The sequence below is a fragment of the Abramis brama genome (genome assembly GCF_963993115.1).
Source record: "Abramis brama genome assembly, chromosome: 14".
Classification (NCBI taxonomy): domain Eukaryota; kingdom Metazoa; phylum Chordata; class Actinopteri; order Cypriniformes; family Leuciscidae; genus Abramis; species Abramis brama.
The window spans coordinates 11,396,768-11,423,041 of NC_139976.1; the positions used below are offsets into that span (position 1 = coordinate 11,396,768).

The window sequence follows — 26,274 nt, forward strand, 5'->3', positions numbered from 1 at the left end:
TCACACCTTCATCTGATCCCTGTCTAGTTCTGTTCCTCTCTCATCTGGTTTATCAGGTTTTCAGACTAATTTTGATCATTTTCTGTGCCATGTTCTTGGTCCTGTTTACACCTGTTCACTTCATGTGTTTTTACTGATCGGATAGCTGTCTGATTTATTAAAACGGTTTCATTTACACTTGGCCACATAAATGTGTCTCCGCAAAACATATAAATCTTTATGCAAATTTAATGGAGCTTGCATCAAAGAAAGCAACAAATATGAGCCACATTTTATTTCATATAATTATCATTATATACTTTATCATCAGCTAATTTCAAGCTCAAAGACCACAATAGGAGAGAGAGCGGCATCAGCACTGGTAAGATAATTTAGTCACAATACTTTTAATGAAGATGATTGTGTGTTGAGTGTCTGCGACTTACTTTCAGTTTCATTTGCGGCAGTTTGTGCTTTGGATTGTTGAAGAGATAATCAGCTACTCATTTGCAGAATTATTATTGTTAGAATGATCATTTATTAAAATTAATCCATTAATTTTTTTTAATTAATATATGTGTGTGTGTGTATGTATGTATGTATGTGTATATATATATATATATATATATATATATATATATATATATATATATATATATATAACATTTTTATGCATGTATATGTACTTCTGTTCCACTCTGGCTTACTCATGAAACTTCCCATTGCAGTACTTCCAATATCGTTGGCTCTTGTATGATAAATTGCTTGCAGTGTTTCTCATTTGTAAGTCCCTTTGGATAAATGTGCCTGCTAAATGATTATATGTAAATCAAAAGTTACATGCATGCATTCTTGTTTGTGAGCAGGTTATGTAGTAATGTAGTCAGTTGCATCATTGTTTGGCTTTAAAGTTCTGAAAAAGATTCACAATTCTCCTGGTCAAACACTGACTCCGGCACCAGCACCATTTGGGTGGAAAGAGGGTAACAGTGAGCACCCTCTGACCTCTGGGTTCAGGCCGCTAGGTGGGTTTCACACCTTGCTTTAGGAAGCTCTTTGGACTTTTAAAAGCTTTTTCAGGGATCCAGAGAGTGTGTGTGCATGTGTTGTAGCTGGCAGACAGTAGGTGTCAGGGCATGGAGAGGCAAGGGCAGAGGTACACTATTAAATAAATAAGTGGTGCTGGGGCAGGCGGGTCCTCTGGCTAGGGGCCAGTCAGGTAATTTTCCCCTCAGTGAAGTGAGGTTGGGCATTTTTGAGACAGAGGGAGAGAGAAAGAAAGAGAGAGGGCCTGCCGGCAGCCGGCCTGTCTGTCTGTGCATTCTGCTTCTCGCCGCATACCAGGGGCACCATTTCCCGCCTGGAGACAGACAAGCTCGAGGATCTGATTGGCCGACCGCCAGAGTGCGCTCACAAAGGCTCCTTTGACTGCAGGTCAGTTGGTTAACCAAGCAGTGGAGAGGGAAAGAAACCCCTCTTAGCCAGTCTGCATCCCCCTTTTTCTTTTCTTTTTCTTCTCTTTCAGACCCTCTCACTAAATGGGGCATCTGTGCATTTGGCAGAGAGCAGCGAGGTAGTATTTGTACCTGTTGGTTACTCAGGCATTTTTACTTGTGTGTTAGAGGGAAAGAGCACTGTCTAAGTCATGTGGGTTTGGAATTCTTTGGCTGCTTGAGAGCAAACAGCAGGGTTGAGCCGTGGTTCGTACAGGGGTGAAGGGTCACGGATGAACTTGACCGTGTGTGGACTTAGAGACCGATTTAAAAGGATGGCCAGTATTTTAGGCAGTATTTTATTCACTACACATCCTGGTGGATGGATGGATGGATGCCGTCTTCAGGAGAGGAGGGAGCATGGCAGGAAACAGCTGATCACATCTTGCCTGCTGAAGTGTAAAGCTACCGTACTCAGTCTCTCTCTCTCTCCCTCCATTACTCTCTTATGCAAGCTCTGCCTCTCTCTCCCATGTGTAAAAGGCACTTTGCATATGTGTGATGCTTTAAATGCTGCATTGTTAGCAGCCATTTCTTAGCCCCTGTGTGACCTGAGAGCCGTGGGTGTGTTTGATCACGGGGCACAAGTTGTAATGGAACTAAACAGTATTCTTTAAGCCAGCAGAACAGAGGGGATCCACAGAGCCCACAGCTGCCAAGGAATAATTGCAATATAGGACGGTCAGTGAACCCCTGGAGAAAAAAGATGATGACCTCGCAGTTGTGTTTGGATGTGTAATCGGTTTGCCTTCAGCATCACAATTATTTGCGTGCTGTATGTTCCCGAGGAATACGTCCAAGCCTTTCTCTGATCCTGTGCCATTTCTAGCATTGAGTTGGAGGTGTTCATTGAGTAGCCCATATGCCCCGCCCAGTATGGTCCCACATGACCTCCTGAAATTTCCTGATCCGCGTTTGGATGATTTGTGTCCATTGGCTGAATCTGAATTGATTTGGGGAGGGAAAGAGCCCATAAGCTGCCATGTTCTTCAGGTACTCCATACAGTACATGATGGGTGACGATTTATCCATATAAATCATGAATTTATATAAATTAAATTAATTAAAATGTTGTAGTTTATATACATTAAAATGTGCATGATTTTTATAAAATCATACATTTTATGTCTAAAACATCTAAAATATTTAATTTCATAGACATCCAGACTTGTAAAGTCATGTAAATAATTTATTGATCTTTAATGTTTTGTTTTGTAATTTTCTGATTTTGTTTTTTAATTTTTTTAGTTTTACGTTTCTTTTCTTTTTTAATATTTTGTTGGTTTTAATTGTTTTTTATTTTATTTTATTTTACCACATATAAAGTGATCTATGACTACTGCATACATAATTAATGTATTGTAAAGTGGTAGAACCAGTTGACTAGGTCCAGCCTGTACTTAAGAACAGTGCAAATCACAATGTAGGGGAATGCTGCGTGTTTTTGTATTGGTTTTAGGTGTGTGCATGTGTGTTCTTCTCCTCTTCAGTCTGCCTAAGATACTACAGGGAGTAGATGTGTGCAGAAAGGAAAATGCCCATGTAAGCTAAAAGATCCTGGACAGCAGGGCACTGAGAAAATGACAGAAAAAAAGAGAGAGAAGTGAAAAAACAACAACTGCACAAACAAGGCTGAAGTTGGTGTTTGTTTCAGAGAGAAGGTGCTGAAAAGGGGGACTGTCTGTCACAGCCCTCCATTCCCTTTCTCTCTCTCAAAGCATTGAGATTCAGACCTCTGCTCTTCTTTTCTTCCCCTCACTATGTGGATACACTCACACACACTCAGAACCAGCCGTGGAGGAGGGAAAAAAAACCCTAGTGCTTGACTTTGGTATAAATTATTGATTTTCATTCCCTTATAAATTTTCCATAGTGTCCCACTATGATATGCTGGCTGTATGTTTATGGAAAGAGAGCCATTCTATCACAGAGCGGACTTGCTTAAGCTGAGAAGAAGAAGAAAAAAAGACAGGCTCATAGAGCGGGGACCACAAACATTGACAAGCGGGTTCATCTTTGCTTTTTTTGCGTGAACATGATTAATATGCTTCTCGTTTACATAAGAAGTACAATCAGTTTCAAGCACATCCATATTTTTTCACAGATATGGATTTCCTCCTTGACACTAGTTTGCGGTGCAGTCCCTCGGCAGCACGGGTGCCCCCTGACCTGTAACCTGTCGGGTCACAGGAACTGGAAGACTAGGCGCACTTTGACAGCTCAGCGCGCACGCCGCCCACCTCTCCATCTCCCGCTCAGGAGTTTTATAGCAGAACAGCAATTCTCGTCAATTAATTCACACAGCTGTCAGTGAGCTTAGAGGACTCTCTCAACCCCTCCTGTGTTTTCTTCTGTCTCTCTCTCTCTCTCTACCTCTTTTCCTCTTTCGTAGCATAGATTTTATGGAGTTTTCCTCAGCCTGACCCTTGGAGGCTGCAGGGCCTGATTAGTCAGATTTAGTGCTGAGTCTATTGATCGGAGCCTCCAGGGCAATAACCAAATGGAGCCGGTGCAACAAGTCAATAGCACTGTTATTGCACCAAACCGATGGCCTGCGCTTCAATCAGTACTGCGGGGGGAGAGCGGCAAGTCATCATGAGTGAATTAGTGTCACTCAGGAAGCCCCTTCTCATCGAGCCCTCCGTCCATCCCCAGGTGCTCTTTCCTTCGTTTCCTCTCCCTCTCTCTCTGCCTCTCTCTTTCTCCGGTAGTCTGCTCCAGTCCAGGGACGAGTTTCTTCTACACGTTTTGTAAGAGGAAGAGAAGGGTCTGCAATTTTAATGGAACGGCATGGATTATTTAAAGTGACTAAACCCCCTGTTGTAGTGTCAAGTGGAAAGATGTCGGATGACACTGTGGTTTCTGAAGCTCTGCTGCAGGAGCTTGTGAGGAAGATTCTCCGCAGCATGAGCTGGTGTTGAACCGGTGTAGAAATGGGCAGTTTATTTGACAGCAGACTGAGTTTAAAGATCAGTCATTCTCACCACTGGAATTTTTTATTCCAGTATCACTACTTGAGTTTGTATTATGAGTTGGGAAGTCGCAATTATGGTGTCAGGTGAGCTCAAATCACTTAAGCCGGAGCAAGATGGCGATGTACCTTTTCTACAAAAAAAACGCAGCAAGTTTTTTTTTTTAAAGGGCTTCTATTATGCTTTTTCACTTTTTCAACTGTATTTAGTGTGTAATGTTGCTGTTTGAGTATAAAAAAAGATCTGCAAGGTTACAAAGCTCAAGGTCCACTCCAAAAGGAGATATTTTGTTTAACAGAATCCACTTTTCAAGAGCTATTTCCGGATCTTATGAAGTCATAATGTTCCTCGTTTAAATAATCTCCGCCCACGTAATCCGCAAAAAAGTTGGCGAGGCCTGGTAGTGTGTTGTCACTGTTTTTTCCACCCTAGAAAAAGTTTGTCCTAAGGCTGACAAACTTGAGTGGTTAAAATTTATTTTGAACACTGTTTCTGAACATTATAACCTCAAAGTTTGTCTGTGAACTGCACATTTTATAGAGCTTCTAGAAGAGAGGATGATGCAGGCTATAAGCACAAAATCTTCTCCTGAATGATAAAAATGATTTTTTTTTTAAATTATGAAACCAATGGTGCATTTAAGTCAAGTTTGAAAGATGGCACAGTTAAACGCACATTAATGCCACCACAATGCCATAATTATAAGGGGGAAACTTGGGTTTTTCATTGCTGTGTCAGTGAAAAAACAGGATGGATGCAGTGGATCTGTAGTTGACTGTAAATTTGTTGAAATGTATGAAAATACTATTTTATTTTATTTACCATAACATTGACATTTCAGTACAAAATACAATATAATTGTACAATTATGATAGAACATAATAAATTGTTTATTTATTTATTCATAAATTGATTGAAATTATGTGCATTCCTTATTCATCAATTTGTAGAAGTAGAGTTACAAAAATAAAGCGCTTTATTTATTTATTTATTTATTTTTGTAGAAAAAGTATTTGCCATTTCGCTTTAACCAAAGTGATTTGAAAGCTCCTGACATAATTATGAACTTCCCAGGAAGACTTAAAAATTTCCTCCTGGAAAATCCTATAGACCATAACTAGCACCTAAAATATCATACAGACCAGCTGTGGCCAGCTGCATAAACTTAGCCACTATTTTAAGTCTTAAGAACTAATTTGACCAACTAGAAATTTTACATATACTTTTCTGATTCAAGTTAGACTGATCTACCTTTTTATTTAACTGACTTATTTAACTGAAAAAGTTAGGACCAGTCTTGAACTAACCACCCAAAACTCCATAGTAACATTCTAATGCCCACAACTTCATAGCAACACTATGGCAACCTATATAGCATAATGGCACCACTCTCATTTTATTCAGAAAATGTAAAAATGTCATTTATCTTTAATGTTTCGATCCATCGCAATCTCCAAATGTCAGACCTCCCTCCATTTGTCTTTTGGGTCGACCTTGCAGCGGCATAAGCCATGGGCTTTGCTTTTCCTATTAATATTATTTTTCCCATATTTCCATTAGTGCAACCTCATCCTCTTGCAGCCAGAATCACCTGAGGATAGAAGTGGAACACAACAACAGCTTCAAGGCTGAAGTTTGTTTTTATTTGAGAAGGTGCTGGAAAGGTCTACTCTTCACTCTCCCTCGCTCTCCCCGTTTTTGTGTCAGAGTCATCTTGGACACTCGATGCTCCTCTCTGTGACTCCCTTGACACAGCATGGCAAGGACAGCTGAAGCACTGAGCTGATTAAAAGCATAACCATCTATATCCCCCCAACCTATCCTGATTGTATCCTTGTCTTTTCAAGTTCCACTCAATCTTTGGCCACACATATGATGGCCTTCTCTGAAGACATGTAGTGCCGTGGTTATGTCTTTTACATGGTAAAGATTTCCTGTTAGTGTGAATTTTAGTCACTTCAGGCTTCGTATTGAAACTGATTCTTGAGATCAAGGCTGCATCAGCGAGCAAGATTTTTTTGTATTTGAGTTTGTATCATAATATATTTTCAGAAATTAGAATTTTTTCCATTTCAAACAGTGATTTTTTATTTTTTTATTTTTTTTCATAGTTAACAGATATTTTTATAGATAACCAATTAATAGGCCTACATGTAATTATGTTTGCTGGTTTATGTGGATGACACTCAACACCAGTTTCAACAGCACTCTGTACTCGTCTCATTCGCATAAAAACAGATTCTATAGATTAAAAAAAACAAAACAAAAAAACCTTTATTTATTAAGGTGCAGTCACATTGGTGAAATATTGCAAGCAAAAAAAGGTCCATAGTCTAATATTTGAGCCCTAATGTGTTTTCGTCAGTTCTCCATCATTTGCGGATAAACAAGTGCTTCACTATGGACTTTGTGTGTGTGCACTCTGATCAGGTGCTGTCAGCTTCCAATTCGTTTTTGGAAATCAAATAGAACAGTTGGGATGTCATATTAAAAAAGGGTTTTAACATATTTAAACGTATATCATTTCTCACAACTTTGTCAGCCATAAAATAAATATTTGTTTATTACATCCGTGCTGTAAATGATCGCCTTGCTGCGGTATGTGTATCACTGGTCTTGTAGAGAACAACACAGGGTGAATGGATGTACTAGAGGGAGTGGAGATTATTACTTTGGCTTCTAGCTAAACTAAACATGTCGGCATGATGTTATGTAAAGTTGCTTGTTATTAAAAGGAAAGAGCATGTCTCTAGACTTTTTGGGGGGAAAACAGTAACAACTTGGATTGTTTTATGGAATTTACTTTGAGTAATGCCAGAAAATTTTGGTCCATAAAATGATATTAAATTGTGTAGCCTCACATTTTTCTTCTAGAAATTTGCTCTATTTATCTGTCTCTTCATAACTAGATTGTGTTAGTGTAACACAACACTGAGATGTTACAAACTATGGCCTCGGGTCAGACCCGCCTAACACAGAGCGTCCAGAACTTCAACCTTTCTTTCGTTTCCTTTTTCCTCTGCTCTCCATGAAAGTCACCAGCCAACACAGACCACTGATTTATGAGTTCTAATGAGATTTCAATACTGAACAAACAATAAAAATTTATGAGCATCATAGTTTTGGAGGCCCATGGTTCCATGGTTAGTGTTACACCCTTTCAACAAGCCTGGAAATACAATCCCCAGCTGCTTCCCTCAAGGAATGCAGCCACCTTTTCTGTCGGAAATCTTAGCAGCGCGCCCAAATTGTGTGAAAGTAATTTATCTCGCTTTTATAAATGCCGTTGTATTCACAGTCAACCTGGAGCGCTGCTGAGGGATCGTATTACACTGCGAGTAAGTCTCAATATCCTGCTCAGCCTTGTACTGTAGGTCAGAGCATAGGGAGTTAAAGGAGGACGTCAGGAGTTAAAGACAGTGCTGCTTTACCTGGGCGTCTTTATCTTATGTTTCTGTAAGCGCCTCTAAAAAGACTTACATTTTAGTGACTAGCTAGAAAAATTACAGAGTAATGTGCAGTTAGGATGTTAGGATGTCAAAGATTGGAAGTCTTCAAAAGCAGGAATTAGTGATATGTCTCCAAGTACAGATACAATATATAGCCTGTTGAAACCTTGTTTGCTTGTGGTTTGGTCCATTGAACCTCACCAGTGGCGTGTCCTGTGCCGAGTTCACGAAAAGGTTAGGTCCTGACAGCCTAAAGAAAAAAACATTTTAATGCAATGCATATACAGTATATCTATCACAACCTCAAAATTCCCAGTTATTTCAAATAGGCACACCTACCTGTGCAACGGTTCTGTGAGAACTTTGAGCAGCCAAGTGAGGGTTTCTGTTTTCTCTGAAGTTTTCTGCATTGGGTGCTGGGAAATCAGGATTAGTAGTGGTACGCTGACTGCTACCTCAGCACATTTACCCATGACATAGACTCAGACATAATATTTACTGCCTTGTTATTGGCTGTGGTGGAGCACAGGCATGCCCTCCTTGAGAAAGTTCCTGAGATATACACTAATCCGCTACCTCGTTTTGACATCAACACCCTCCTTCTAACCAGAGATAGAGAAAAAGAAAAGGAAAGGCATAAATAAATGAGGAATGATGAAATCGAGAGATTCCAGAGTTTTATAGAATAAGAGAAAGTGGTGAGATAAAGTAAAAAAAAAAAACAGATTGAAAGAGCTGAAGAAGAAAGAAATTCTGGTCCAAAACCTAGTGAGCTGCCTACCTAGACTTCTTAGGCAGACACTATATAGGCAGCTATATAGCGAAGTCTTGACTTTAAATTTCAGTGGAGTTTGACAATAACATGTTGGTAAGTTAATAATACAGTATTGTGATAATCATAAAAATGAAAAAGCAAACACAAATATAAGGCTGCATTAAATATAAGGAATACAGGAAAACAGTAATATTATGAAATGAAATTTCAAAATAACTGTTTTGTATTTTTTATATATTTTAAATTATATAATATAACATTTAACACATTTTTTTTTCAAACTGAAGCCAAACACTGTCTGAAGGTTTCCTGAAGAACTGAAAAGCTCTTAAACCTATTGCCAATAGTCATGCAGATAGCAGATTTGAACAAAAAAAGCAAGTGCAAATACAAATACAAAAATAAGATGAGTAAAGAAAACGGGGTTCTTAATTTTAATAATCACCCTTTATTAAATATATGAACACAGAAACCCCGTTAACAGTTAATGTCACGTTTCCATTACATGACTAGTAAAATAATGTCGTGTCGCGTCTATGACAACTCGAGGAATCGCACATCGGACACGCACTTTCTCAGTTTATGGCCAGCAATATCATTATGTTTAAGGACATTATGGAATTGAGATAATGTCTGTACTATGTTATGATTATACTGTACAATTAAATACAATAGTTGCTGAGTCTGTCATCTGAACACTTTACCTCAGAGCGTCCGTTAACTGAATGAATTGAGAATATCACCTGAAAATCCGATAACATCAGCAATTTTCATTCAAGCAGCTGATTTCTGTAAATAAATGTAAAATTAAATGTATATTGCAGCACAGAGTGAAATCATTTAGGATGATTTGAGACAAATATAATGTAAATTTAATATAAAACTATGTAAATGGCGCTCTGTGTCGCGGCAGGATTTTGAACACGGCCCTGAGCCGTTGCTGGGCGCCGCCGGTGTGTGTACACTCATACAGAATGTGTTCGAATTTTAAAGACATGGCGCTGCGCTTCTCGTCCGGTGTGCGACCACCTTTAAGGTGCTGTTTTCTTTGAAGAAGAAGGTGAGCTTTACTGGTGAGCTTACTTTTTTCGGGTGTGGACAGAGTGTTTCACTCTAGCTGCGCGGGCGCGGACGAGCGCTGCGTCGTTTTCTTATTTGACAGGTGTCCGCGGATGCGATACTGCCACTTGAGAGGTCAACCAGGTACTGGCGCTGTAGTATTTACGTGTCATGTTATCATAAGAGTCCTATTCATTTTAAACATTGTGGTTATTATCGCCAATACCGGTATATTGTCACACTCTAAACTAACACGATGTCGATATTTCATGCTTTGAATATCACGATTATCGTCAACACCGGTATATTGCGACACTCCTAGCAGGTACATTGGTAAGTAATGGGATATTTTAGTGATATAGGTATAGATAGAGGCAATTTAAGACAATCATAGTAATAGTAGTAGAATTGAAGTGTACTTTTTTTTATTATTTTTTTATAAAAGATCAAAAGGATTTACCAAGGGGTGCCAAGAATTGACTATATATATATATAATATTATTTCTATACATTTTTATTTTGTGAGTTTGAAATGATGTTGTCCATATTGAGGTATCTTTCATGTTGGAATTCAACTACAGTGCCTTAAAGTACTGTTTACGTATAGGCAGCTCTCTAGATTTTCAAACAGAAATCAAGAGAGTGCTACTAAGTTGGCAGAGTGCCAGTTAGATCCCGGGCTACTGGAAAATTAGAGGGAGCAGGGAATCTCGCTTGGACACTCCACGACAGCAGGCTACAGCTGCTGGAATCTTTTGCGAGCAAAAGAGGTTCCAGGAAGTAGTGCCAACAAAGTGTTTCTCCGTTTCTCGGTCTCAACCTTTTTAAATAGCACCTGATTCTGAACTCATCTTCTGTTTTACTCCCTCTCTCCTAGTCTCACTCTCCATCCCTCCCTCTTTCCTCCTGTAGGGGTCTAAAATCCCAGTCTAGGTTTCTAGTCAGATTGTTAGCTGGGCAATAAAAAATACATGAGTGTGTGGCGTAGAAGTGTTCGTTATGTATGTGTGTGTGTGTAGCTCATAAAGACAGCTTCCCGACACATGGGCTGCTCCAAATGTGCAGGAGCTCGTTTGTCTTTCAGAGTTGGAGCGCTACGAGTTGAACGGGGCCGTGTGATTTGCCAGTCTCAGCCTGTGTGTATGTGTACAATATTCATGCCTGTGTGTTGGTGCTCTCTCTTCAGCAATTCCCTTTATAACCTTTTACACTCGTCTTAGTTTGTTGATCCATGTTAAGAAGCAGACTTCTCCATGAGTGGGTTGCACAGGCGGCATGTCGTTCTGATGATAGACACGACGACAGCGAGAAAGAGGGATATGGAGTGAAATCATTAGGAGGCATTCACAGTCGCAGCACTGGCAACATCTCAAGATTCATCTGTGCTAACCAAAGTTCAGTGATATTCTTCCTGAATCTACACAACGGTGCGTGATAGGACAGTCAGACCTCACTGTTTGGAGCAGCTCCTGAGTCCAGCTCCAGATGATAAGAGTACTGTAGCAAGCTCCACCACCCCATAATCACGCTAATAAAACCCTATTTAACGGCTCTATTATACACTTCAGCCCTGTTAAAGTAGCCATGGTGTGTGTGGGTGTGTATATGCGTTTCAGAATGCTCTGGAGGGCAAACTACTGTTTTTCTTTTGGAAATTACACAGTGCTGGGGACTTTTTAAGTCAATTACATGCAATTAAATGCAGTTTTTTTTTTTTTTTTTTCTGGCGTTCTTGTATGCGTGTGTGTGTGTGTTTGATTAAGCCTTAAAAGTCTTGTAAAGTCCCTCCTGTTCGTGCTCTTCCCATGTACTGAACATGACATTTTTTAAATAGGTTGTCAATAGCCAGTGCTGATGTTTAGAGAACAGTTGTGTCCGGTATGTTTTGTAACTTAACTTTTACACTATTTACTAAAAAAATTAATAAGATTATTGGAAAACTTGCCAGGTTGTGAGTACAGTTATTGGCCAATGTCTCAATGTTAAAATGGCAACATTTTGGCAAATAAATGTAATTGGTCAAAACATAATTGTACCATTGGCATAAATCTCAAAATCACCCTTCAGTCCAGTTCCCACTGACAGCTGCTAGCTCCATCACAGTTGCTAATGCTGACTCTCTACGTCACTCTGAAAGCGACTACAAAAGAACGCTATTGCCTGTCTTTATTACATCTAAAGCTCTGAGCTATTGACAGGTAAGGTGGTTTAAAGGCCGCTTTGACATGTACAGTAAGGCAGCTGAGAAGCCCTGCTAAAACATTTATCTTTGTTAGAGTGTGATCACACTCTCTTAACACAGGATCAGTTCCACAGGCCTTCCTCACCGTACCAACACACGTAGAGAATCATGTCCATCAGTCAGACCATTAGTGAACACATTGATCCTGCTGACTCTCCTCCCACTTTCACTTCTTTTGCTTGTCTTGCTCCAGTGCAGTACAATACATGATGTGGTTAAAAAAAGAAAGAAAAAAGAAAAAAACAGACCACTCACACAGTCAGCGATTCCTTTTATCGGCTTCAAAAGAAAATGCACACTCAAATTTATGAAAGTTAGTCACAAATTTGCTTATATGATTAGTGACTAGAATATGTAGTATTTTTATTTCATATTACGTTGCACTGTTTTAATTGTTTCAGACTTCTAAAACTTGCTGTTTATTAAGAGGTTTAAATGACAAAAATGCAGGTTTTAGACTGTATATGTGTTTGTATATGTGTTTGTTTTCAGTTTGTGTTGTTATGAGAGTTTGCTGGGGGATGTTTTGTTTTGGGATGATTGTGAAAGGGTGTGTGTGTTTATGAATATGTGTGTGAGTGTGTGTGGTGCTTGGGTGGTGGTGGTGTTCAAATGGGGTAAACTTCCATCACCCACCTCCCCCCACACACACAGGCGTAGAGGTGTACCACTGCCCTCATTAGGGCTACTAATAAGGGGAACTGAGAGTGTACGAGAGAGAAAAAAATAGTGGGAAAGAAGGGGAAAGAGGTTTTAAATTTTAATAACGCGGGTACGATTTTGTAAATCTTTCCTGACAGAAAACTCCTCATTATTTTCATCTGTCTCTGTCTCCTCTACCACCTCCACTGATAAATGGGCTTTTCGTAGCTTGAACTCGCTCTCCTTCTTTCTCTCTCTCTCTCTCTCCCTCCTCTCTCTCTCTCTCTCTCTCTCTCTCTCTCTCTCTCTCTCTCTCTCTCTTTCCCTCTCTCTCTCTCTCTCTCTCTCTCACACTCACACACATACACACACACACACATACACAGTCGGTCATTCTTTGGCGTTATGCTTCTGAGGTTAGACTTATGTTTTTAACCCAATTGACTCAGTTTAATTTTGTCTGCTGGTTTTGGAAGGAGTTATTTTGGCAGTGCCTGCTTACGTATAGTGTTCAGCTTGTGAGCTTCACACTGAGAAAGTCACAGTGTGCTTAAGACAGAGATTCTCAACTGAAGGGTCTTCAATTGAAGAGGGGTTTGAGGGTTCCAGACACCCCCATAAAAACAAAAACATAATTAGGTGGTTTGATCATCTTTTATAAAATTGAAAAGGGGGGGGGGGGGGGGGGGGGGGGGGTCTGTTTATTATTGCTGACATAACGTGACTTTTTTCCAACTTTTTAGTTATTCTTAAACAGGAGAAACTTAATTTACAGATTTTTTTATAGTAATAAAATAAATGTCTGCATACTGTATTTATTAAATAAATACTGTATTTGGGACAGACGCTGTGGATCCTTGTCTTCACATTATACATGTAAAGTTACACACTACTGTTCAAAAGTATGATTTTTTTTTTAAAGAAAATAATATGATAATATTTTTATTCAGCAAGCATGCTTTAAATTAATAAAAAGTGATAGTAAACACTTTTACATTGTTACAAAAAAATGTACTTCTGTAAATGCTGTTCTTTTTAATGATCTTTTCATCAAAGAATCCTGAAAAAATGTATCAAGGTTTCCACAAAAATATTAAGCATACTGTTTTCAACATTGAAAGTAATAAGAAATATTTATTGAGCACCAAATTATTATCATATTAGACTGATTTCTGAAGGATCATGTGACACTGAAGACTGGAGTATTGGCTGCTGAAAATTCAGGTTCAGCGTGACATAAAAAAAAAAAAAAATTGATATATATATATACATACATACAATTTTTTTTTAGGAATTTCACAATATTATGGTTTATACTGTATTTGTTTTAATCAAAATGCAGTCTTGGTGAGCAGAGACTTCTTTCAAAAACAACAAAATTTAACCGATCCGAAATTGAAATGTTCATGTTCTTTAATTTATGATTGGTAATATACTTAAATTACTATAGTTTTTAAACTTTTTTAGGTAATATTTTGCAGTAGTAGTGTGTGAATAGGTTTTGCTGAGTGAGTTTAATCAAGTCAATGAAATAAAACCAAATGTGATCTACCAGAGTTACAGTTTGACTTGGTTCATTAAAAAACATAAATTCATTTATTCCAGCATGGGAATTGAACTGCGTAGAGTCTTATCTCTGGCCCAACTAGACATAATAAATCTCTGTTGGTACATGAGATCATGCTAACAATTTAACAAGTGTGAGTACTTGAAGTGTTTAATATTTAATATTAGTTGAGCATGGTTGTGAGTCAGTGAAGTTTTAATGTTATGATTTTTACTTTATATGCTACATTGAAGAAACCTTTATTTATTTGATTTTACATGTGCATTATTGAGCCCCTGGTTCTTTTTCTGACCTAAGCTAGACAGAGACAGAAAAAGTGAACATGTAAAAGAAGGTTTACCCTGAGCTATGAGCTGTGACAACATGAACAGGTCTCCTCCAGCCCTCTGTCATGTGTTTGACAGAGAGGATGGATGCGGTTTGATGGGTCCTGCTCTGTTCTGTCCAGACATGGTTCAGCATGGGATAGAACCTCCATCAAACAGGCAACAGATATAACCTTTTCTTCTGCTCTCTCTGTCTCTGTCCTCCCCTTAATGTGATTCATCCCAGGTGAGACTGGAGGTAGAGGAACCATAGATTAGTCACAGAAGTATCCAATGCTCCTTTTCCAGTTGTAGTTTCCAATCTGGTCCGTTTCCAGATTTGAGGGAGGAAAAATATCACTCCGACCCGTTAAATGTGCTGCAAACATTTTAAATAATAGTTTTTATTATTATATTATATTAATTATATTATATTATATAAGTCTGGAGTTTATCACACTGAGCATATACAATGGCTCAAGCACCTGTAACCCTGGGCGGAAATTTATATTCTTTAGAATTTTTTTTATACTTCTAAGTTTGCAGTCCATAATTTTCAGTGAATTATTCACTTCAGTGCATGTTTCGCTGTAAAACAACTGTATGGCCAGATGATACGCAAACTACGTTTCTCGACCGGATAAAGCAAACCAGCTAGTAAAGTTTTGATGGATGAGGATTGTAATCATGGTAAAGACGATTACAGTGACGTACAGTAAGCACGTGTCCGTTATATTGATGTGCAAACAAACTGTGTATGTGTGCGCACTTGATGCAGTGATCGCACATTGTATCTACGGTATGCACAGACATATTTCAGTACATTCACATTGTTTCCACACACATTCAGGATAATGTTTTGATTTGTCATGTGCCATGTGTCATGTTGCTGTGTTTAGTATTTCTGAATAGATCCGTGTACTGTAGTAGGTATATGCATTCAGGTCAAGGTGGTTGATTTTAGTTTTTTTTTTTTGCCATCTCCATGTGGTCCTGTTCGGTATCGCAACTTGACTTCTGTTGCACTGAACACATACTATACACTGTGAATGTTTCTTTTTTTGTTTGTTTGTTTTTTCATGGGTGCTTTGGTGTGCATAAATTTATGAATTATATGGATTCCTTATATCACTTGGTTATTTTTGTTATTTTGTCTTTTTTGAAAAGACACCTAAATTTACCTTGAAAAAAGCGAGCAGAAAATACAGTTTTGTGAGAATCACCTTTCAATCTGATACAATAACAATACAATAAAAACAGTAATATTATGAAATATTATTAGTTTAAAATAGCTGTTTTCTATTTTAATTTATTTTAAAATGTAATTTATTCCTGTGATGGCAAAGCTGAATTTTCAGCATCATTAGTCCAGTACTTAAGTTATTTAAATATACAGTATAATGAGAAAAAATATATATATTTATATATATATTCATTCATTATACTGTATATTTATTCATTATACTGTAATAGTACATGATTACAATTAAATTACTTTGAATGTCAAAAATGTGTTCTCAAAACTTAGATCAAGGAAACAAAGACAGTAATGTGGCATGTTTGTTTGTGGACAGATTATTTAGTAACAGTCAGTTACATCATCATTTGGCTTTCAAGTATGCAGACTGGTTCTGAGAGAGGTGCAAAAGGTGTACAAATAGTGTTTCGGTTCTTCTGTTCTTTGAGATCCATTCGTGGTTATATTTAGTTGAAGTTGAAAGGGACTGCCATAAGGCAAGATTTTAAAGTTTACAGACAAAAGTATCCCTCCATCAGTGAGTATTTGAGCTCTCGTACTGTACATGACAGGATGAATTACTTCCCCAAACATGTTCCTCAAATTACAACGGTACTCAGTGAATAGATTTGTGCACTTTCCAGTGCTTTTTTCAGAGTGTTTTTAGGCCTGGTGTTGTTGAAGTGAAGGAAGCGTGGCTGCTCTCTGTGATGACTGGGCCACTCACTCACTCGCTCTGGATGTGGGGCTGCCCGGGGCCTCTCCGCCCACCCTCAAGGGCCTGTCAGAGCAGCCTTACCAAAGGCAGATTAATCTACATTACTGCTAACAGCTCAGCCTGGCCCCTGATCCACTCACACACACACACACACACACACACACACTGTATTTAATCTCTTGCACTTCAGTCAAAAATCTACAGCTGAGGTTTTGGTCAGAAAATTAAGGTTAGTAGAAATTGATTTATGAGTCCATGAATTTTCTAGAGGTTGTGTGTTAAAATACACAGTAAATGACGATCCTGCCTAATCCCTTTTTACCAGGGTAGAATCATTGTGCAGAACAGCTTCAATTGGCTTATTGATTTAATAAATTCATTTCATGGTAACAATATGTCAAAAGACAGTAATGTTCATCAGTTTATATACAAAGTTTGTAGTCTGTTAGACTTTTTAATGTTTTTGGAAGAAGTATTTAATGCTCACCAAGGCTCAATTTGTTTGATCAAAATAACTTTTTATGTTTTAATATATTTTAAAATGTAGTTTATTCCTGTGATGGCAAAGCTTAATTTTTAGCATCATTACTTCAGTCTTTAGTGTCACATGATCCTTCAGTAATCATTTTAATATGCTGATTTGCTGTTCAAGAAACATTTCTTATTATCATCTATGTTAAAAGCAGTAATGCTGCTTAATATTTTTGTGGAAACCATGACACATTTATTTCAGGATTCTTTGATGAATAGAAGTTCAAAAGAACAGCATTTATTTGAAATTGAAATATTTTGTAGCATAACAAATGTTTTTTAAATGTACTGACCTGAAACGTCTGAATAGTGTACTTTATCTTAATATTGATGAACAGAAATTGGAAAATACATAAGGGTCACATGATATTGACATAAGCTTACCTCCAGTAGCACTGAGCACAGAATCAGCCCTACCATCTTTTAACACACATTCTTTAAACAGACCCAAGAATTCCCATTCGTCCCTCTCCCACGGCTGTTTCCTGTCCCTTTAGGCACCAGCACATCTCTGAACATCATGAACAGTCTGTCCTCTTGCTTGGAGTTTGTTTGTTTGTGTTTGTGTGTGTGTGTGTGTGTGTGTGTGTGTGTGTGTGGGTGGGTGTGGGTTTAGGGATAGGGTTAGTGGATAGAATATACAGTTTGTACTGTGTAAAAAACATTGTCTATGGAAATTCCCCACTAAGATACCAAAACCTAACGTGTGTGTGTGTAACCAGTGTAAATAATGAATGTTACTTAAAGAGACATGTGGGAGATCTGGCCTTGCTAAACATGCTCTGATTAATGTCCTCCGTCAAGCATGCACTCCCAATTATGAATTATGCCAGCCTAGCATCCAATCAGAGCCCACCTTTCGTCAGTGCAGTGAAAAAAGCCTCTGATGGTTTATCGTGACAAAATAAACATCGGAGCATAAACATATGAATACTAGTCAGTTTTGTGCAGCAGCATTGAGGTGTGGATTGTAATGCTATTTTGCTTTCTTTACTGTACATCTCTGTATCTGTGAGGTGTGTGTGTGTTTGTGTTTGGATGGGGAAGAGTGCTGCTCGGCTGCAGTGGTGATGAATGGGTGTGTGTGAGTTATTCATCTCCTGCTTATAGGAGTGGACAGTGGTCCTGCTCTCTCCACATGTCAGCACATGGGATAATTCTGTCATTTATCAGGAATGACACTGGAGACAAAAACTCACCCCGAGAGATCATCCCAGGGTCTCAACTCCTGCTCTCACCCTCACTGTACTCATCCACACACCCACTTTGTCACTTTTCAAACAGTTTGTTTTTCTTAGTTCTGAGCAGACAGACATTTTTCAGCATTTTCTGTTTTGGGGGAAAATTCTGTGGTATGATATGATATGAATGGTAAAGCGTATGAAATGAAGAAATGTTTCTTGAGCAGCAGATCAGCATTTTATAATGATTTCTGAAGGATCATGTGACACTGAAGACTGCTGAAAATTCAGCTTTGGCATCACAGGAATAAACTACATTTTAAAGTAAACCATTATTTTAAATTGCAATAATATTTCACAATGTTACTGTTTTTACGGTATTTTTGTTGTTGTTACTCTTTTTCTGTTATTGTGAATTATACTTGAAATCACAATTAAATTGGGCATAATATGTTTAATAAATAAATATGCAACTGAATTGTAGAACTTTGAATTACTGAGTGAATCTATGGAGTCTTGCAAGCACGGATTGCCTTTTTTGTTTGGTCATGTGATAATAGGAAAGTGAGTTTTATGGAGAATTCCTTCAGTAAATATGTGAATTTTATTAGCTGGAGGAATGCCACAAGCTACACTTTTTACTTTTTAGAGAGAAATAAATGCTCTGAGCGTGTCTGCAGACAGATGGTGAGGAAAAAGGCAAAGTTGTCATGCCGTTGTGACATGTTTTGCACAATAGTATGTTTTTTTTTTTTTTTATAGATCTGACTGAAGTGAAATCTGTTTATCGATCGAGTTCAGTCAGAAAAAAAAAATTCATTTTTGATGCAAGGCATGTACTCGGATCACATGCATGTTATTTTGTATGAAGATGTTAAATAGTAGTTTTTACTACTGTCTCAATTAATGTCCTTAACATAAAATCTCTTTCTCTTGTCTTCTCTTTCTCTCCATCTCTCCCTCTCCTCACCCACAGGATCATTCAGAATCGTGTCCTGGTCTTCATCCTGGGAGCCATCATCCTCCTCACCATCGTCTTGGCCATCTATTTCAATTTGCGAGGGCACTGATCTCCACTGACTGGCCCTATGCGTGCATGTGTGAGTGTGTACGAGCGTGTGTGTAAGATTAATAGTGACAAAAGTGTTGGGCTGGAGTAATTAGGACAAATTGTTCACATGAATCATTCCTGGTGGGCAGTGACAGGGGGCCTCTCCTCGCTGCTCTCGAGCGGAGCGGGACCGTGTCTACCCTCTCTCTCCTTATATTTATGCTGCGTCCATTACTTTTAAAACTTACCGACCCAGAGAGAAACCCGGCACGGATGTGTGGACACAAGGACCATGATGAGAACATCAGATGGATGAAGAACAGGAAGACGAACATCAACCTATGTCATAACCTGCTGTTTAATGTTTAGTTTTGGGGGGTTTTGTAGACGGGAAAAGGGCATGAGAGCCAAAAGGTACGGGAAAATCCTATCCATCAGGTATATGTGTGTGTGTGTGTGTGTGTGAGCCGTACACAAGGCAAGGCCCCCGGAGCAGTACCATTTAGCACACGGTGCAGAATCACACACTACACACAGCCCAAAGGTCACACGCCCGTCTCTCAGTCCCCCTTCATCCAGGATTAGTAGCTTCTCACGCTGTTCCTCTAAGGTCAGCAAAGACCTCGCATGTGTTTAGTTAAACCAGCAGGACTGCTTTGAACAAGAAAATATCCATGTCCACTCTTACCTTTACTAATCAAATCTGACAGCATGATAGTAACTGTAGTCAGTCGTACTAATAAGAAATGTATTTCCTGTATTTATTTGTCATTTCAGATGAATTGTACTGTATTTTTCGCTGTATCTTTCTTTCAATTTATCTGGAATTTGTTTTAGCCATTAATGTTTGACATTAAAATCACATCATTTGTCTCTACTGTGCAATGTTGCAAATGTGCTTCATTATTCCTATAGGAAGACCAACTAGCAAGCATCAGTATGGAAATATGCGAAATTTGGGAGTCTGCTCCAGGCTTTCACCTGCTGTTTGCATATTAGGGTAGAAGAAAGAAGGTAAAGATGACTATGTGATAATAGTTCATTTCAGTTAGTTTGTTATTTATGTGAGGATTCCTTTGTGTACTTTTATATATTTATGTGTGTATCGCCATACACTCCGGCTCAGTTCCAAAACGCAGTGAGTTCCCTTGATGTCTAATGCCTACATAGGCAGCTGACGTCCAAAGCAGCATCACTAGCTGAAATTATACCTCATAAATAACTGATTTGGGACCCTTTACATTGTCAGCAACTTTGATCAGACTGCAAAAAATATTTATTTGAAAGAGTTTGCTGTCAAGCTAATGATAAACATTGTCGAATACATGTTGCAAATGAGTCAAATAAACGCTTTTAATGAATCGATTATATTTATAATCAACATTATTTTGTTAATCGGTTTATTTAACAAAAGAGTAAGCTGTCAGAGTATTGCTATGCTAATAACAATGTGTTAAACATAAAACAAATAATCAATGTTAGTGATTGTTAGTTGAATGTATTTGTAATCAACATTTCGCTTTGCTGTCTACGATCTATTATTTTAAAAATAAAAGTTAACTGTTAGCTTGTTTCTAAGCTAATGACTATGTTAAACAGACAAATAATGGTTCAGTTCAACGATGCAGTCGAACAACATCAAGTCCCATCCTACGTCTTGTTCAAGAAGCCATTTCTCAACTTCCATTTCATGTCGACTTTAAAGAGTTAGCTGTTAGCATGTTGTGAAGCTAATGGCATAATGTGTTAAACATAAAGTCAAATAATCAATTTTATATTTATATTTTTATGTATATTGTTATATTGTATATATTTTTATATTATGTTTATCAACATTTCATTTTGTTTGTCCTTTTTTAATAAATTGTTTTTTAAAGTTCGCTATTAGCATGCTGTTAAACTAATTACAATACGAAGGATAAATAATCGATGTTTGTGAAGGCGGCGATAGCCTCGTGGGCAAGTGCATGTAGCGCCGTTGTGCTTCGGGCAACCCGAGTTCGAGTCCCAGCTCGTGGACCTTTCCCGATCCCATCCCCCCTCTCTCTCTCTCCCACCTCACTTCCTGTCTAGCTACTGTATTATCCTAATAAAAGGCAAAAACGCCCAAAATTAAATCTTTAAAAAAAAAACATTAGGCAAAATGAAGTAGAGCTGTTTTTGGTGTTGAATCAGCTAAATAATGGACATTTTTCTTAGTTCGTCTTGCATCTTAGTTTTATTTTTTTTAAATTAGTTTTTTTCAGAGTTGTCACATTGCATTCTGTGAATTCTTTTTTCTCCACAAAGGATGCTGCCTTAAAATTTGGCCAAAGAAGGTGTCTTAAAAGGCAGCATATTATTAGGCTTTCACCTCTTGGCCTTTACACGGGGAGCGCTCCTGTGATGATGCCTACGTAGGCGACTCACTAGGTTTTGGAACTAGGTTTTAACACACATGCCACAGCTCTTCCTATCACCTCACGCTCAACAGCCCTGCCACACGTGACGCATGCGCACACACCTCTGCCAATCGAGGTGCCTGGCGGACAGACAGATGGACCGTCAGACAGACAGGCAGACGGCATTTGATATTCTGTTTCAGGCCGGTGGATTGTCTTATTTTGGAAGCAGCCTGGTGGGGGGTTTTCTCTGCCTCTACTTCACAGCTATGGCTTCAAAGCGCCAAATTAATGGCCAACAAAATAGTGCAGCTCCGCGTGTCCCATGTGGGGCCAACCTATTGAGAGTTATCATTAAGTTGAGGAAGGAAGAGAAAGGATGAGGGGGAGCTGAATCCCGCCAGTTTAACAAACCTCATCAGATAATGACCTCTGTGATTGGGTTTTGCATCAAATGGCGAAGAGAAAGAGAGTGTGCGTTTAAGTACGATAGCAATGAGATTTGTTTGTCCTTGTTTTCCTCACATGCGTGTGTGGAGCCACGCGTTTGTTTCCCACACCTGCGAGTGTGTATGCGAGACATCAGTCGGCTGTACATGTAATGACTTGGATGTGTATTGGTGTCTTTTGCTGGCTCAGTATCTGTGTGTGTGCGTTATCTGTCTCTCGCGCTCTCTCTCTCTCTCTCTCTCTCTCTCTACTTGGGCCTGTCAGATCCTCTCAGCAGCGTGTGGCTGGTGGAAAAGCAGCGTGGCTGCGGCTCTATTTGAAGTTGTAATGGTGTCAAAAAGTCAGAGCTGACTGACAGCCGTCAGTCCCACTGGGGCTCATTAAATCATAACAACTTGACAAGGAAATAATTGAGCGCTGACGATAAGTTGGGGCCCATTTAGATGTTTTTATTTTCTTTCATTATTAGTTGTGGCTATTATGTTCATTAAGAAATTGCATTAACAACCTTCAGGGGGGCTAATGATTTGTTTATATCCCCTTTTTTATTATTTAAACATTAGGTGTGTCACGTGACGCCTTCGGCTGGCTGGCGGTATCATCTGCTGCATCTATTTTTTCCCTTCTTTTTTTCTCTTCCTTTCTTTTTATTCTTTTTCACCCTCTATGTCTCCCTGTCTCCTTCCCTCCTTTCTCTCTCTCTCTCTCTCTCTCTCTCTCTCTCTCTCTCTCTCTCTCTCTCTCTTTCTCCAAGCAGCGGGTGCCTTTGGAATATGAAACAGATTATTCATTACCCTGTTCTCTGTAGCTGATTTGGTTTGCGTGTAGTGTCTTCTATGTGAGGAGGATGAAAACTTGTCAAAAATGGGTTATATCTTATTCCGAGGGGCAACAATAGTGCCAGTTACAGACAGACTTTAATATTTCATTATGCCTGACGTTAACCCTGCTAAGTGACTTCAGCTAGCAGGCCTTTAGTGAGAAAGAGACTCTGATTAGCTCCTATCACAGAACAGGCTACGAAGAGGCAGGAAAGACCCACTGCGGTCATGGCAGAGATGGGCGCTTGCTCTTGATTTACAGACATCATGCTGGATAGATGCAGGATATATATATATATATATATATATATATATATATATATATATACACATACACATACACACACACACATATATACACTGAACAAAATTATAAACGCAACACTTTTGTTTTTGCCCCCATTTTTCATGAGCTGAACTCAAAGATCTGAGACTTTTTCTATATACACAAAAGGCCTATTTCTCTCAAATATTGTTCACAAATCTGTTTAAATCTGTGTTAGTGAGCACTTCTCCTTTGCTGAGATAATCTATCCACCTCACAGGTGTGGTATATCAAGATGCTGATTAGACAGCATGATTATTGCACAGGTGTGCCTTAGGCTAGCCACAATAAAAGGCCACTCTAAAATTGGCAGTTTTATCACAAAGCACAATGCCACTGATGTCGCAAATTTTGAGGGAGCGTGCAATTGGCATGCTGACTGCAGGAATGTCCACCAGAGTTGGTGCCTGTGAATTGAATGTTCATTTCTCTACCATAAGCCATCTCCAAAGGCGTTTCAGAGAATTTGGCAGTACATCCAACCAGCCTCACAACCGCAGACCACGTGTAACAACACCCCAGCCCAGGACCTCCACATCCAGCATCTTCACCTCCAAGATCGTCTGAGACAAGCCACCTGGACAGCTGCTGCAACAATCGGTTTGCATAACCAAAGAATTTCTGCACAAACTGTCAGAAACCGTCTCAGGGAAGCTCATCTGCATGCTCATCGTCCTCATCGGGGTCTCGACCTGACTGCAGTTCGTCGTCGTAACCGACTTGAGTGGGCAAATGCTCACATTCGATGGCGTCTGGCACTTTGGAGAGGTGTTCTCTTCACAGATGAATCCCGGTTTTCACTGTACAGGGCAGATGGCAGACAGCGTGTATAGCGTCATGTGGGTGAGCGGTTTGTTGATGAAAACGTTGTGGATCGAGTGGCCCATGGTAGCGGTGAGGTTATGGGCAGGCGTATGTTATGGACAACGAACACAGGTGCATTTTATTGATGGCATTTTGAATGCACAGAGATACCGTGATGAGATCCTGAGGCCCATTGCTGTGCCGTTCATCCACGACCATCACCTCATGTTGCAGCATGATAATGCACGGCCCCATGTTGCAAGGATCTGTACATAATTCCTGGAAGCTGAAAACATCCCAGTTCTTGCATGGCCAGCATACTCACCGGACATGTCACCCATTGAGCATGTTTGGGATGCTCTGGATCGGCGTATACGACAGCGTGTTGCAGGTCCTGCCAATATCCAGCAACTTCCGGAGCCATTGAAGAGGAGTGGACCAACTTTCCACAGGCCAAAATCAACAACCTGATCAACTCTATGCGAAGGAGATGTGTTGCACTGCTTGAGGCAAATGGTGGTCACACCAGATACTGACTGGTTTTCGGACCCCCCCAATACAGTAAAACTGCACATTTCAGAGTGGCCTTTTATTGTGGCCAGCCTAAGGCACACCTGTGCAATAATCATGTCTAATCAGCATCTTGATATGCCACACATGTGAGGTGGATGGATTATCTTGGCAAAGGAGAAGTGCTCGCTAATACAGATTTAGACAGATTTGTGAACAATATTTGAGAGAAATAGGCCTTTTGTGTACATAGAAAAGTCTTAGATATTTGAGTGAAAAATGGGGGCAAAAACAAAAGTGTTGCGTTTATAATTTTGTTCAGTGTATATGCATTAAGCATCATCGTGATTTATTTTGAGTAACCCTGTAAGCTCCCTTGAGTAACCCTTGACAACGGTTGCTAAGTCAGAGGAGCTTTATAAAACATTCCATGGGAAAGAATTGGAGATTTATGTGAACAGTTATTTTTTATGTTCTGTAAAATGTGCTCAAAGTGATAAAAGAAACTCCTTAAATTATACAGTATTGTGACTTTAAAAGGCTGTGAATCTGAATCAGTGTAAAAATAAAAGTTAATATAAAGTTCTTTGCAACAAAGTTTTATCATATTTGAATAATTTCTTTATTTTCTTAAATTCATCTAACTATCAAAGCACCCAGAACATCCATGGACTTGCATGAATAAGCTTGTCTAGTAATATGGTGAACGGCAACAATTGCTGAGTACGTTTTTGTCAGTAACAGTTTCAAGGTGGGCTTAGTGAAAGAGTAATTAAAATTTGAATTTCAGTGTCTTTAAATTGACACTAAAACTGATGTCACATTAGCAGATGCAGCCTGCAGAAATGATCACCAGTGTTTGCTGACTGCACTTTTTCTGAGGTTGCTGGAGAGCATGATAGGAGGTCCACATTTAAACTGTGCATCTTTATCTATTTTTACTCGTTCGCACATCCAGGGATAATATTTCACCCTATAGATAATGCAAATGTGTGTGTGTGTGTGTGTGTGTGTGTGTGTGTGTGTGTGCTAGTATAGGGAGATCTTTGGCCTCTCTTGTTAAGCACAGTGGGATAATAGATTTCCTTTTTATTATTATTTTAATTTATTATCTGGGTAACTGTGTGCAATTGTACAAACTTGTTGCACAAATGCACATGACAATATCCTCATTCTCCTGTGAATAATGAATGCAGTTGATGTGACATGACATCCATCAATTATGTTTTCTTCTGGTGTGTCCCATTATGTGAGTGAATACCCATCAGTGGGAACCACGGATCTGATACTGTGTTTGCACTGTGGACTATTGTGTCAGTGGGTGTGACTTTACATGTGGATGTTTGCAACAGACCGGAGGCCTAGCAGTGATCAGGACCCTCTGACTGCTTATGTGTGAATAATCTTATATTTGTTCCAATGGTGATTACTTTTCTACATAAAACACTATTTATACATGTTTGTCTAGTTTTAACACTGTCATTGCATTTCACCATGCAGCATGTCCTTGCTTTCATTAGGCATGTAGTGTTGAACACTTTTCTTGACATTTTGTCTTTTGAGCCCAGTTCACTGGCTGATATCTTAAAGGATCCTTGTGGAAGAATGGAGTAGAATCACGGTATATTTTACTTTTTAATCAGTCAAACCACCAGCCATGTGCTACTCACTCTCTCCCTTTGTCTCCTCTGTGCTGCTGTAGTGTAAGTATGTGTGTGAAGGCAGAAGTTACACCCTAAAAAAGAGGAGCAGGCCTGACCTATATCACATAATCTAAACTGC

The 26,274-nt window shown here is 39.1% G+C and overlaps 1 protein-coding gene across 4 annotated transcripts in view; it reads left to right on the forward strand.

Annotated features, from left to right (window-relative positions):
- vti1a (vesicle transport through interaction with t-SNAREs 1A) overlaps window positions 1-20,079 on the forward strand; it is a 139,482-nt gene extending 119,403 nt beyond the window's left edge. For all 4 annotated transcript variants that reach the window (XM_084135897.1, XM_084135895.1, XM_084135898.1 and 1 more), the window contains one exon: window positions 19,127-20,079. Coding sequence is in view for 2 of the 4 variants with exons in the window: in XM_084135895.1 (XP_083992021.1) it covers window positions 19,127-19,220 (94 nt within the window). In the remaining 2 variants the exon portion in view is untranslated. The remainder of the gene's footprint in view (window positions 1-19,126) is intronic.
- Window positions 20,080-26,274: the final 6,195 nt, after the last annotated feature.